Consider the following 15,149-nt stretch of genomic DNA (forward strand, 5'->3'; position numbering starts at 1 on the left):
GATGCTCAGAGTCCATCTGGAATCCAGGGGGCTGGGGCGTCCTTTCAGGTCCAGCCCGAAGCATCCGGGGAGAGCTCGCGGTGGACTTGTCCCTTGCGGCCGCGTGTCTGTAAGCTCCTTGAAGGCAGCCCCGGCTCCCTCGCACGTATAGGCCCCCCGGTGCCCGGCGTCTGCGTACCTGCGTCCCCAACAGACACTCTCCAATGACTTCTGGAAAATGACCACATCTCATTCAGCTCCGGGAGACCGACCCTCCAGCCCCGGCCCCATTCATTCAGCCACAAAGCTACGAGCTTTACCACAAAACCTACTGTGGATATTTTTGTGAAATACATCAGGGAACCATTAAGATATCAGATTAGAACTGAGATTCATGCAAGTCTGAAATAAAAGTGCAAGACGGTTAGGCAATCAGACTCGGTTTCCCAAGATTTGATTTACACTCAACTTTCAGGTACTCATTCAGGGCTCAGAGGAAGGCACACCATGAGCCGCAAACCACTTGCTCAGCAACCTGCAGGGAAAACCACTCAATATGAAACCACCTCTCATGTAACTGCTGCATTTTGCAATTACTGATGAGTTCAAAGTCAGGAGAAAATAAACACAAAATAAAACACAAAAAAGGCAGGAAACAATTTTGGACAAAACTGACTTTTTTTCTTTCTTTCTTTCCTTTTTTTTTTAGTAGCAACTATTAAGAGACCAAAATAATTTCTAAATTATCTCGAGAACAAATGAAGTAATTTCTAGTAATGCCATCAGCTGTCTGAGGTAAAGGGGTAAACTGGAATTTACACGGGTCCTGCAAAATTCCCAGCTCTAGGTGTTTGAGAGCAGAGGTATTTCTCACCTCAAGCACAGGAGGCATTTCATAGGCCCTTAATTTTGCAAACGAGAAGCCTGAGCCTCCGGGAGGTCATAACTTGCCCAGGGGCAAAGGGAGTTTCTCAGCATTTGGTTCTCAGAGGCCCCCTTCTGAGTCCCAGCCCTGCCACTTCTCAGATGTGTGACGTGGACAATTTGCCTCACCTCTTGGCGCCTTAACTTTTTAAATTCATAATGATACGGACAATCAGAGCATCTCCCCTCCCAGAATGGAGGGGAGTATTTAATGACTAACCTATGTACGGGCTTAGCAGAAATTGAAAATCAATGATTTTATTCGAATGATGATTTAGAACCTTAATGGGAAAAAAAAAAATTGCAAACAGAAGAACATTTAAACGGTGCAAAGCATTCTCAGGTGACCTGTACCTCATCGGACCTGGTAGGTAGGAGAGCCGCCACTGCCCCTTCCTGCCGAGGAGTAAAGTGGGCGCCGGAGCACTCCCCTGTCCATCCCTATCCATGGTATGATAACCATTTGCTTATGGATTCTTGTTTTGCTTCGACCCTCCACCCTCCACCCCGAGTTTGGTGGATACTGCTGCGCGTGTGTTTGGGTTTGTGTGCACGCTCACTCCGTTGTCTCCTTTCGGCCCCACCTGTGTGACCGAATCCTGGCACAGCTCACGGCATAGGAGTGGTGTCAGTCCTACGAGTGAAGGATGTCCGGATGCCGTGGCCCAGGCTGAGAAAGCTAGAAAGTCGCTCCAAAATAAACAAAGCCCGAGTGAGTGTCCCGATTCCAAGTCGGGTCCTCTCCGCCACCCCAGGCTAGACCTCCAGGGGACAATATTTCACGGCATCACAGAATTTCAGAAAAGGCCAGGACCTTGAAGACCGCCCTAGCTAACACTCTCATTTCACAGATGAGGAAATAGAAGCTCCGAAAGCTCCACTATGTGGGCCAAAAGCCCACATGAAGGAGGCCGAAGGGGCGGCCCCGCGCCCAGGTTCCCTGACTGCAAGATCAATGATGTGGGCAGGTGCACACAGAAAATCGCCCCGCCTCCATGTGTCAGCCCAGACACGCGCACGACGCAGTGTGTGCCTCGTGCACCTAAACCACGGCTTGCACCCACCTTAGTGCTTGGCCTGTGAGGCAACAGGAGAGAAGGCTTCTGCTGGGATTTGACGGAAAAGCTTCCCCTCCTTGCTAGTGGCTCCCACTCCCCACCGTCAGTCTATGAGCTGAAACCAGTCTCCGTGTGCATATGCATGAGGAAAGAAAGGCCCTTAACCCACTTAAGTGAGGAGAGGAGACTCCCCTCGGGATCTTTCTGAAGCTCCCAGATCACCCTGGGGCCCAGCCTGGGTTCACAGAGCGGGGAACTTGGCCAGACCCTGAGGGCCAGGGCCCTTCGCTAAAGCTGACTGTCCAGCACAAGACAGTGTGGCACGTTCCTGGAGAAAAGCCTTGCTGTCAGGAGCAAATGTCAAGTGTTTAACGTGCTACGTCTGCATTAGCACACAGGAAGGCACGCCGGAAATCACCGGAAGACATGCTTCCATGTTTCAATACAGTAGCATGCAATGAGGACGGAGTGACCATGGACAACCGCCCTGATGAGCACGTCCTACTTGGTCTGAACCTGGCCTGGGTGGGCACACGTGCAAATAAGTACGTAGATACGTACTAACTGGCCCATGTGCCAGTTAGGATTAGAACCCCACCTAATCTTTGCACATGGTGGGTTCCAAATCAACGTTTATGGGATTAATGATGTCCCAGTCATTCCTACCCTGCATTTTTCTTTGTAGCACTTTGTGTGTGTGTGTGTGTGTGTGTGTGTGTGTAATTAATGTCAGTCTCTCCTAGGAGAGCAGGGACCATGTTTGTTTTACTCATCATTGTATCAGCTGCCCCAAACACAGTGCTGGGTCTCTAGCTGGTGCTTAATAATTATTTGAGGATTAAATAAAGGAAGGAAGGAATAACTAGATGACCAGGGGCCTGACTTCTGGGTTGAACTCCATCATTTAATTAACCACGTGACCTTGGTTAAATCTCATACTTAATTTTAGAACTAGAAAGCGTCCTAGAAATCAGCCTGTTGGATGATGACACAGTTTACTTTAGCAGCGGGGTCCAAAGGCAAGCATATGGAACATGAGAACATCGGAACGTGAGAGCAGACGAGTGAAACCTTCTCTTGTGTAAGTGCCGTGTGAAGCCCACGGGGATGTAGCCTGGTTACCACCCCCCAAACCCGCTTTACTTACCTTCCCACACCACAGTGGCTTTTATGATCTCTTTAATTGGTCCTCAAGAATTCAAAGAGCATAGGTTGAAAACCACTGACGTCAAGGTTACCATTTGATGGATGAGGAAGGTGGGATCCTAATGTCACAAGATCGGTGCCCAGAATGCGGGAGTTAGTATCCAGATGTCCTGACCCTCCACCTCATTAACGACCTTTCCCTTCTTAGCTCTCTCTAAAACCAACCCCAGATGTTTATAAAGTGGCCGTCAGGAAAAATGTTTGCAAGAGCCCTTCTAGAGCTCAGAGACACTCTACGTTTGGACATCATGCCAGGGGAGCCATGGCTGGCAGGAGGGCTTTGGGGTCAGGCAGGTTGGCGTTTGGACCCCAGCTCCATTCCTTACCACGTGGACGAGCTGGGGCCATGCACTCAGCCTCCCCAGGTCCTGGTTTTCTGATCTGTAAAGTGAGGTGTGCTCAGCTCACAGAGCTTGTTGTGACCGAGTGAATGACATCCTTTCATGGCACATCCTAAGTGCTCCATTAAAGCTTGCCACTATTGAGCAGTCCGTGTCTGCGGTCTACTCCGAGTGTCCATGTGAGCCCTGGTCATTTCAACAGCTATCACAAGCATATGTTGATCATCTACCATGCACGACGGCTCCCTTCGAAAACCCAAGCACAGCCGTCGCGTTAGATCACTACTCCTCATCATCAAGCCAACCCACCCCCGGGGTCTAGCATAGGGGCAGGCATCCGGCGGCTGCAAAGAAACATGTATGAATAATGAATGGATGCTTTTAGTTCTATCATATTCACGGGTGTTGGTTATGGATTTAGACTTTGTTTCCAGTCCAGGATCCATCATGTTTTGGCTCCATGACTTTGTTCACATCGGTCATCTTCTGGTCTTTGAAATGGGAATGTGAACCCCAGTCATCCACCTTCAAGGCGTCCTCAGGAGGCTCACATGGAACCGAAAGCCAACATGTCTACCTGAGACACTTCTGTTGTCTGACAAAACACCAACCGGATAACCCACCTGGCTCTCCACCACTTGTTCTATTCCCCTAAATCCTCTGTCCCAGCCCGTGTCCTTCCCGGGGCCAGGGATTTCAGATACCAATGCATTCTGTCAAGTAATCAGCGGGACCCCACGTTTGGTTCATGCGTGTCCACGAGGAGCAGTGGCTGTGGTTCCACCAAGAAATTATGCTGAGGATCTAACTTTGAAATTTAATAGAGAACTGTCGTCCTTGAGAATAGTTCTCCCGTGGACTGTCTTTTGAATCAATAACTATATTTTAAAATCCTGATATTCTTCTCTTTTGAAAGAAACACTCTTTATTTTTCATCCTTGTGCTCCTTCTCCCCTTTCTTGCACACCCCATATCCATGATCCCTTGCGCTCCTGCTTTCCGTCGGGCCCCAGGGCACCTTCCCCAGTAACGCTCTGAACACTGAGCACCCGTGAAGGCTCGTCTGGGAACTCTTTCACCACCTCAGCCACTATTCAGCGTAAAAATCACATCCCCGATCTATGAAGCCACAACACGCGCAAGGGGGACATGCCCACTTTCATAACAAACACACAGAAGACGTGCGACCTACTCGCATGCCGTCCCAGAAGCAGGTCAGCGTCCTCTGCCCCACCATGCTTCCCAGCTCTCCCATTCTCATTGGCCCAGGAGGGTTAGAATGTGCCCTTCTTCCTTGACCCTAAGACAAAGACTGCACCCCTCGAGGGCTTCTTGCATTCTCCAGCTCCTTTCAGTCCACAACATTTAATGTGTGCTCCCGACACACAGCAGAACAAAAATCACTCAAGGGATCCAGAAATGAATTTCTGTAAGTCATGCCCTCAACAGGTGTCTAGTTAAGTGAGAAAGAAACACAAAAATGCACTCTGAGTGCAGAGGGTTTAAAACTAAAGAGATAGAAGTGCAGAGAGCTGCGTAAGTCCTTTTTGGGCGAGTGGCACCCCAAGAGGGATGCTCAGACCTGCTGGAGCAAAGGTTGCAAATCGAGTGTCTCTCCTTGCTCCAGATGTGAGAGGACGTTTGGGTAGGACACTGGAACCTTGACAGCACCTGCCAACAACACTACCTCTATCCGATGCGGCTGATGCAAAACCCTATGACTGTGGATGCAGACAAAACCCAGTTTGAACCTCGGCCCTATCATGTCCGGACTGTGACTCTAGGCAGATGACTCCCCCCAGCTGAGGATCGGTTACGTCGTGCGTAAAATGGAGAAAACAAACAGAATTACTCCCGGCGGTTATGACAAAGGCTTAAGTGAGACAGCGCACCCAGCGCGGTAGGCACCGTCCGGGCCTGGCACGGAGTCGCCATTTGGGACACGTGAGCGATTCCCTCTTGCCCTCGTCCTCGCCAATGTCTTGCGCAAGGTGCACACACCAGGTGCAACGGCGAGGGGGCGATCCCCCGGCCCACGTGTGCGTCCACACCGCGAGGCCCACACCCATCACCCCCGACCCCAGGAGCGCTCCCTGAAAGAACGACGCGGACGTAAGCTGAACCCAGATCTTACCTGTATATCTTATATCTGGTTGTAAATCCTTGACGGTGTCTTTCCACAAAGGACAGGTAGCTCCTGGAGTGGTGGAAAGGCCCCCTGTCTGAAATAAGCCAATCAAACTCCTTGGAGACATGTTGGTCCGTCCCAGCTGGTTCCTGGAGGGAGGGCTGCACGGAGATACGGCCCCATACGAACAGGAAGTAGAGGAGCTCAACAAACCTCCAGTTCATGCTTTTCTGCCTGCCTTTTTCCTCTCATTCTTGCTCCATTCTGTGGAGTCCTGAGGAGAAAGAAGGAGAGAGAGAGAGAGAGAGAGAGAGGGGGGAAGGAAGGATGAAATAAAGGGGGGAGATAGGAAAGAAAGAGAGGGAGAAAAAAAAACAAAATAAAAAGAAGAGAAAGAAAAAAATGCCATTAACATGTCTTCCTATGTCTCATCAGTCACGTGCATTAGGCTTTACAGGAACCCGGGTCATTTCTAACTCAGAGCTTGGCACCTCTGAGGCCCCCGGGGGTGCAGGGGTTGAGGGTCTGCCTTAGGCCCAGGCCGTGACCCCGGGGTCCCGGGATCGAGTCCCGCATCAGGGTCCCCGCAGGGAGCCTGCTTCTCCCTCTGCCTGGGTCTCGGCGTCTCTCTGTGGGGCGGGGGGGAGGGAGAGACAGAGCATGGCACGTGGGGAGACTGTGCTGTTCACGTGTCGCGTGCGCAAGCCAGACGCCTAGCCTCGGAAGCAGGCGGAACAGAGGACGGGCCTCGATGCCTCTGCCCTAGCACCTGTCACATCGGAGGGACGCAAGGCGAGCGAGATGAGCGAGGGCAGAACCGGGTCCCGGAGCGGCCAGGCAGGGCTGTGGGGACGGGAGCACCTGTGACCAGAGGACTCGCCGTGGAGCATCCAAGCCTCAGGTCACAGGTGCTCGGCAGGGAGGGGAGAGGGAAGGCTGAGGGATGGGGGCCATGCAGGAGGCCACCCCAAGGTCCCAGGGGAGCCACAGCACAGCGACACCCGCGTCGCGAGGGGCGCGGCCCAGAGGTCAGTTGCAAGCCGGCAGCTTCCAGAAGCGGAAGGTGCGTATCCGCGTGCGCGTGTGCAAGGGGTGAGTCCTCAGCCCCTGGCCCCACGAGGAGTCCGCCCCCGAACCATCTAAGCCAGCGCCTCCGCGTGGCAGCACGTGGCTCCCCCGGGGACATCTCCAGCGTCACCGTGCGGAGGACGCCGCTGGCTTGTGGTGCGCGGCCCGGGGAGGCGGCCTAAACCACCATGCGACGCCCAGGACAGCCCTGAGACACGGGACGCCGGGCCCAAGGTCACCCGTGCAGAAGGGAACCTTGGCTGACCCAGGCGCCTTGTCTAGCGCACGGCTGGGCAGCGGGCACGTGGCCGCCCGTGAGCCTCCTCCGTCCCCGGGGCCGCGACACAGTCTACACTCCAGCAGGTGAGGTGAGCGCTCCGTGGAGGAAGCCTGACCTCCCTGTGGACCTAGGAGCCCGCCGTCACCCACAGAACTAGAGGCGCCTCCCACTGACACGGACACTTGGCTGAGCAAGACCAAGGGCCGCTCTGGGTGCTCCCTCAGTGTCTACGGGCAGACACTGGGACCAGGAAGACCCCGGCCGCCCCAGGGCCCCGGGGACAGGAGGGGCTCGTGGCTGGCATCCCCGGGGCATCTACTGCGCGTTTGGGTTGAAAACATCCTTTGGCAGTGGCCAGGCACCCGGTACACGCGAGATGCTGATCAAGTTTCCCACGAGGTGCAGACAGCTCCCCACTTCCCGGGGGGCGCCGGGGGCCCCGAGACCCAGAGTGACCCCCAGCTCACCCCTCTAACCCTCCTCTATCCTTTCACAGCCTCAGCCCACCCCGCAACCTCGCCCTGAGCCGGGGAAATGGGGTCCTGCCCTCCAGAGTCAATGCCTGGGAGGGTCGCACCCGTGCAAGAGGGTTCTAATATGGACCGCGCGTCACCAGAGCTGCAACAGCAAAGGACACACGTCCCGCGGAGCCGGGGAGGCCGGAGGTCGTCTTCACCACCGAGGCCCGGACAGATCCTGTAGGAGAGGGGCCACCTGCAGGCCCTTCCCGAGCAGCGGGCCCCGGAGCCACTTTGCACTGGGCCGGGCGGCAGCTCCGGGTGTGACGGTGAGGAGCACTCGGGGGCAGTCACGGCAGGGACATGCGGTGGGGGGTGGCTGCTGCCTTAACGCGCTCGGGGCCGGAAGGGGCCAGGAAGGGACCAGGAAGGTGTCCTGCCCCCGCGTGGTTTCGGAGAAGCGGGGGAAGGAGCGAGCGCACAGGTGCCTCGGGGGTAGGAAACGTCGTGGAAGGAGGGGCCGAGGGCCAAGGGCCACCCGTGCAGGTGGGCGGTTCAGGTGAGGCAGGTCCAGGAGGGAAACCGGGTCAGGAGCGCACGGACTGAGTGCCGCCAACTGCAGGCCGCTCTACACGCACGACCTCGCGGCTACGTGGCGACGGGGCCCGGTCCCGCCCTGCACACGGGGGCGGGTCGGACCCTGAGCTTTAGAAAAGGTAAGTAAAGGGCCCAAGGCCACGCTGTCCCGTGGGGAACCGCTGGCCCGAGCGGCTCTCCGTGGAGCCCTGCAAATGCACAGGCGAGCGCGCACTGAGACGGCCGGAGTGTAGATACAGCACGTGCCCGCTGGGCGTCGAGACTCAGTAGGGCTAAAAGCTGCAAAATATCTCACTAATGTTTGTATCGGTGACATGTTGAAATATTACTGTTTGGGCTGTACTGGGCTAAATAAGACGTGGCACTAAAATTTCACCTGTTTCTTCCAAATCGTTTGAACGTAGCTGCTCAAACTTTAAAATTACACACGTGGGGGTCCCCGGGTGGCCCAGTCGGTTGAGCGTCTGCCTTCGGCTCAGCTCGTGCTGTCGGGGTCCTGGGTCGAGCCCCCTGTCGGGCTCCCTGCTCAGCAGGCCGCCTGCTTCTCCCTCTCCCCCTGCCCCGCCCCGCCGCTCATGCTCTCTCTCTCTCTCTCTCTCTCTCTCTCAAATAAATAAAGTCTTTTTTTAAAAAAATAAATAAAATTAGACACACGGGTGGTGTCGTACTTTCACTGGGCAGCGCGGAGCTAGAATGAGGAGCCTTTTCTGCTCCGTGACACTGCCCGGGGAAGGTCACTCGTCAACCCCCACATTTTTATCAACATTCAGAGAATCCAATTCACTCTGTCCTGCAACCGTTGGGTTGAGCCACCGTGCACTTGCCTCCTCTGCCAAAAGCAATAAACAAAGAGACGATGAATGCATTATAAATGAAAACTGCCAAGCTCAAGGCCACACCCCCGTCCTCTATGCTAGAGAAGCCCTGCACACCTACCGCCACGCATCTGGGGACCGCTGTTCCCCAGCATTCATAAAGGGAACTTCCTGCCACCGGCATTTAGAGCCTGTGAAAGAGAAGCTGCTTCTATTCCAAGCGCTGCCCTTGACCTCCGGTGACCTTGCGTGAGTCACAGGCCCGCGGCTGCGGTGCCCTGGTGGCCGTGGAGCTGCTGACGGGGGGCTGTGGCCTGGAGAGCACGTGGGCCCTTGCTGAACCGTGCTATATATAAGCCTGCAGTGTTATTAAGGGAATCGGGTTCATCCCACAAGAGCACACTCTCTAACCGTTGCCGTTGTAAATTATTTACATCTGAGGAGCATATGCAGGACAGAGACAGAGGGTCTTCTAGCAGCAGGGTCACCAGGGTCTGGAGCCCTCTGCTTGGGTTGCTGGGCCAGAGGGTGCACAGGAGCACCCCACCAGCCCCCTCCTTGGGGCGCCTGCCTCCTAAGCCTGGGGCAAGCTGGAAACCTCATCCAAGCCTCAACTTCTACACCTGGATCTCCGCGATAGACTTCTCAGCAGAGAACCATCTACAAAGCTGGGTGACCATGAACACGGAATAATCCCCCCCACCACCATGCCTCAGTGTCCCCATCTGTAAAATGTAGGCAATATCAAGGAGGATCAGTATCTCCCTTAGGGATCAGGTAAGGGCTAAAGGAGATTTTATGTTTTTGTTTTTATTTTTTTAAGATTTTATTTATTCATTTGAGAAAGAGTGAGCAAGAGAGAAAGCACAAGTGAGGGGAGAGGCAGAGGGAGAGGGAGAAGCAGACTCCCTGCTGAACAGGGAGCCCCGCGTGGGGCTCGATCCCAGGACCATGACTGAAGACAGACGCTTAACCGACTGAGCCACCCTGAAGCCCTAAATGGGATTTTATTTTATTTTTCTTAAAGATTTTATTTATTTATTCATGAGAGACACAGAGAGAGGCAGAGACACAGGCAGAGGAGAAGCAGGCTGCCTGCAGGGAGCCTGATGTGGGACTCGATCCCAGGACCCCAGGGTCACGCCCCGAGCCGAAGGCAGACGCTCAACTGTTGAGTCACCCAGGTGCCCCTAAATGGGATGTTAAATGCCACTATTTTGATCTCAGTTTCGCCAAAGCCCAAATGAAAGATGCTGTGTTCTACAGGGAGGTATATGCCCCACTCTATAGGGCTTAGCCCACATGACAGCAACAAGAGTCAGATGCTGGCATCAGGAGCAGAGCCTAAGTGAGAAGCGGCTGCATGCTGAGAATGCACCTGCCCACCCCAAACAGGGGGACAGTCAGGTGGGAGCCCCGCACCTCAGGCTTCAGCAAGATCACTCAGAGAACACGGTCAAGGCTCCCAGGAGCTTGGAGGGGATCTGGCTCACTGGTGTCTGAGTCACACCAGAGAAATCTTAAAAAAGAATTCTAAAGAGGGAAACCTAAAGAGGGATGGGCTGAAACCTGGTGGCACAGTAGGGGCTGCAATTTGAGAAGTGACAGCTTAGCTCACTCAAAAAAGGAATGTGTTCCCCAGGGATCAGAGGTGAGCCACATGCAAAAGAAAGCCAGGAGAGGTTGCCCCAGATCCCATCTGGAGAGAGAGGGGATCCCAGCAAAAGGAAACTAGAATGGCACTGCCATTTACCAAGGGTCTCCTGCTGGCCAGTGAGCAGCTGCAAAGAGATGCATTTTCCTTCATCAAAGGAGTCACAAGTAAGGGATCCCAGAGGAGAAAGGAAGCTCCAGATATTCCCCAAAATGTTATATGTTAAAAACATTAGCATTAAATCTGCCAAGCCCTCGGAGCACTGATGCTAAGTCTTCAAAAAAAGTACCAGGCGAGGAAGACTTGCCCTCTCCATATCTGTCCATTCTTGACCAAACCCTGCATCCGAAGAAGACTTGAGCAAGTTTAGCAAGATGGAGGAGCCACAGCAAAACCATGAGCCATGGAAAGACAAGAGAGTCTGGGGGAGGAGTGATGTCTCCACCTTAAGTAAAATTTAATTTATTTGTTGTGATATACTGACCTAGACATGTTAAATACTGGACCGAAACTGTATATGATGGAAAGAGGTGGGGCACCTGGGTGGCTCAGAGGTTGAGAGTCTGCCTTTGGCTCAGGGTGTGACCCTGGGGTCCCGGGATCAAGTCCCACATCGGGCTCCCTACAGGGAGCCTGCTTCTCCCTCTGCCTATGTCTCTGCCTCTCTGTGTCTCATGAATAAATAAATAAAATCCTAAGAAAAAAAGAAAGAAAAGAAAGAAAAGAAAAGAAAAGAAAAGAAAAGAAAAGAAAAGAAAAGAAAAGAAGAGGTGAACATAACTTGCCTTGACTTTCACCCAAATATCAGGGAAGACCTGATCCAAGGGTAAGTTTAAACAGTGGAAGAAAAGAATCAAGTTTTGTTTGTCTGTTTGTTTTTCCAGTTTTACTCTATGAACCCTGTTTGATCAAAGGAAAGATTTCATGCATTAAAACACTTCACTTAGTGCCCAGCTCCATGAGAAAGTCCAATGGAAGTCCAATTAGAATTTACTAATCAAAGGCGTGCCAAGCTAGAAAGAGTACTAGAACTTCGGGGGTGTGTGTTTATTACCTTTTTTCAATATTCAGCTCAAATATGAGACAGTCACAAGTCATCAATGGCACTGCAGTGAAGGGCAGGAGCCTGAGAGCCCCGAGAGGCTGGGCTTCATCTTTCTGCCACTTGCAGCGCATTGTGATGCCTTGGCATTTATCTGTGTCTAGTGATGTGGAGTATAAGATTACATTATCAGATTTGGGGCTCCAGGGCGGGCGTGGGGGTCAGTCTGTCGGGCGTCTACCTTTGGCTCAGGTGATGATCCCAGAGTGTCAGGATCGAGCCCCACAGGAGGCTCCCTGCTCAGCGAGGAGTCTGCTTCTCTTGCCCCTTACCCTGTTCATGTGCTCTCTCTCTCTCTCTCTCTCATCAACAAAATCTTCAAAATAAAATAAAGTAAAATAAAATTACATTATTAGATTTAACTCGACCAGCTCTCACAAAACGGTCAAGTGGCTTAAAAAGAAATTATGGATTTACCGTAACAATAATTCAAGCCAATGTGAACAAGAAAATGGTGGAAGACCAGCCATATTACACCGCCAAACCAAAACGAGGATCTAATCAGATTTGTCTGGAATTGGCCAAAATAACTCAAGATGATCAAAAGGACCAGTCGAACTATGCATTTATATTTACTATTATTAATATTGAGCCCTGTCTTAAGCAGACACCAGGCAGTGGAGAATCGCGATTTAACTAACGAAGAGAAGTAATTTACATACATACGTTCATCGGGAAGGAGTTAGTCAACAATCGTACCTGGTATGTGTACACTTATAAAAGAATCTAGAAACCACTGGAACAAGTCTTCATTATAACTTGCATATTTTATATTATTATTTTCAACCGCGTCATCAACTTCTCTAGGAAATTCTGTAGGTGTCTTGAACTCGGAGTACCCCAGACTACAGCCATCATCACTCTCTCAAACTTCCCTTCTCATCTTAATCCCGATTCACCTGAACCACACAATCTCCCAAATCGTTCCTGTGAGAGGCCGAGACTTCTCCAAAACTCCACCCCCATCCACTTCAACCACACCCACCGCCAGCACCACCATCTCCACAGCCTGCTTATTTGTTTTCATATTCATCCATTTTGTGGACAACTCTGTCCTTCTCCTGTCTTCTCTGTGAGCTTCGGGGTGACCCTGCACATCGTCATCTTCTCTTTCTCCCTTGAACACCTGACCTTAGGAACATGTCTTTGTGACGCCCATTTCCTCTTGATATCTGTCATTCAAAACATGGCCCTCTGTCTCTTGGACTATAGCAATCATCTTCCGGCTGGTCTTCCTGCTTCATGTATCTCTGCCACCTCCAACCTAAGCACTGCTGTGGGTGCCAGAAGGATGTTTCCAAATGCAGATAGGACCATGACATTCCCCTCATTAAGCAGCTCAATAGTTCCCTATTGATCGCCTTACCTCAGTCTTGCATTTACCAATGCTTATGAGCTGTATCTTTTATACACTCACCGTTTCCTGCTTCTCCTTTTTCACATCCCACCCTCAATCTATCCAGTACTCTAGATTCTCTCCCCAACTGCAATGACCCAACACACTACAAACTTTCATTCCTCACTACCACTTCTCACGCTATTCCCTCTTCTTGCGATGCCCAGCAAGAATTTTGCAATAGGCTATTCATGCTTCACGGTGCATTTTAAGTGAATTGGTAAGGTGGGTTAAAGACCACCGTGCCCCTACTCTATGCTCGATACAATGCCAGACTCTTTCTTGTGCCCCATCACATTCCACTCATTTAACAATCCTACAAAATAGACAGCATTAGTTTTCCTTTGTAGATGATAAAACTGAGACTCTTTGAAAAGAACTGGTTAGAGCACCTGGGGGGGCTCATGGATTGAGCGTCTGCCTTCAGCTCAGGGCATGACCCTGGGGTCTTGGGATCGAGTCCCACATTGGGCTCCCCCCAGGGAGCCTACTTCTCCCTCTGCCTGTCTCTGCCTCTCTCTGTGTCTTTCATGAATAAATAAATAAAATCTTAAAAAAAAAAGAACTGGTTATTTTTCCAATGTCACATTTTTTTAAATGACAGAATTAAACTTCAACCCAAGCCAAATTAAACTAAGTTCTATGACTCAGTGCTTGAACACACCAAAGTAAGAAACTACACCATCCTCGAGTTGTAGTTTCCTTGTTTTGACAATCATGAACAACCACAAATTAACTGTGAAGATGTTAATGAAGATAATGGCTGATAAGTTAAATTGAAGTGTGAAACTTCTAGAAATGGTAAATCTAGGGAAGGCCATGGCAATCTGAAAGAAAGCTGAAATATGTGGACTAATTATTTGTGAGACTTTCGAAAGGATCCGAAAGACTATTTTTTGTTTGTAATTAACAATATAAGTATGTATAGTACCCTTCCTTCATAAATATCTCACTTGGAGCCACATTTAGGAATCCGAAGATCTAAATGCAGGGAAACTGCCTTTTAAGCATTCTCTCAAAATTATCAGCAGTCTCCACAGGAGATCTTTCAAAAGGGAAAGCGAAATGAACATTTTTAGAATGTCTTTTCTGGGCCAGTTTGGTAAAATTCAATAAATATTTGTTGAGTGTCCCTACTATTTTAATTAGCTCTCCTAGTCCGGAGTAGGAGATGGACAAAGAAACAGGTATTGAATATAATGCAACAGGGCAAAGACGGGGCCTACCCAGCGTTCTGTGGAGCATGGAGCCCCCAGGGAGGGTGTCCAAGGAATGCTCCCTGGAGATGACATCCAGGTGAGGCCGCAGGAGACGAAGAAGCACTGTGAGGTGACAAATGTGGGCTCGATATTTCAGGCCAGGAGAGAAACACGTGAAAGGAATGAAGGCGTGTGGTGTGAATATAAGATCTAAAACATTTCAAAGCTACTGCAGTGGGAATTTGGAAGGAGGGAGTGGCATCAAAAGAAGCAAAGGAGCTAAATGGGGTCACACGCTTTATAACCACAGCTTTACTCATGACTGGTCGTTTCTTAAAGACATAGATTCCTCCCCCTTTCCCCAGTGTATACCCGGGATCTGGATCCAATCGTAGGGTAGGCACTAAATCAGCATTCATTCAATGAATGAACCCAACAAATCAAGATGTGGGATTAGACCTATGGGACCACGGGGAACCACTGAAGGCTTTTGAATGGAGGGGTTCTATGTTAGAGTTTCATTTTAGATGGATTACCCCAAATGTAGGGGCAATAAGTGCATTTCAGAAGGGACACGGGTAAAATTACGGAGGCCATCAGAGTAGCCCAGGCTAGATGTGGTCTGAAAAAGCTATTTCATATTTGACTGACAGAAAGCCTAAAAACAATGGAGGGGCAAAATTAGCAAGAGTTGGCGACTGTCTGGCTGGGTTGGGGGTGCGGGGAGTGAGGAAGAAAGATGTTTGTGGTGACTCCTAACTTTTCTCTGATGATGAGACTGATGGCAATGTCACGTGTGATAACAAACGACCATGAGAATCGAACGTCCATTAATGGGACAAGTTCCCCCTTGAACCTGTTGAGTTTGAGGTGTCCATCGAACACTCGAGTCAAAATTTTCAGTGGGCTCTAGAGTCCTCGAGTCCAAATCAACAGAGGGGCCG

At 51.1% G+C, this 15,149-nt stretch overlaps 1 protein-coding gene across 2 annotated transcripts in view; it reads right to left on the bottom strand.

Annotated features, from left to right (window-relative positions):
* The window catches only part of BRINP1 (BMP/retinoic acid inducible neural specific 1), a 167,199-nt gene that overhangs the window by 113,357 nt on the left and 38,693 nt on the right, over positions 1–15,149 (bottom strand). For both annotated transcript variants that reach the window (XM_072842553.1, XM_072842552.1), the window contains one exon: positions 5,643–5,910. In XM_072842553.1, coding sequence (XP_072698654.1) covers positions 5,643–5,860 — 218 coding nt within the window. In that variant the 5' untranslated portion in view covers positions 5,861–5,910. The remainder of the gene's footprint in view (positions 1–5,642; positions 5,911–15,149) is intronic.

The sequence above is a fragment of the Canis lupus genome, chromosome 10, assembly GCF_048164855.1.
Source record: "Canis lupus baileyi chromosome 10, mCanLup2.hap1, whole genome shotgun sequence".
NCBI lineage: Eukaryota > Metazoa > Chordata > Mammalia > Carnivora > Canidae > Canis > Canis lupus.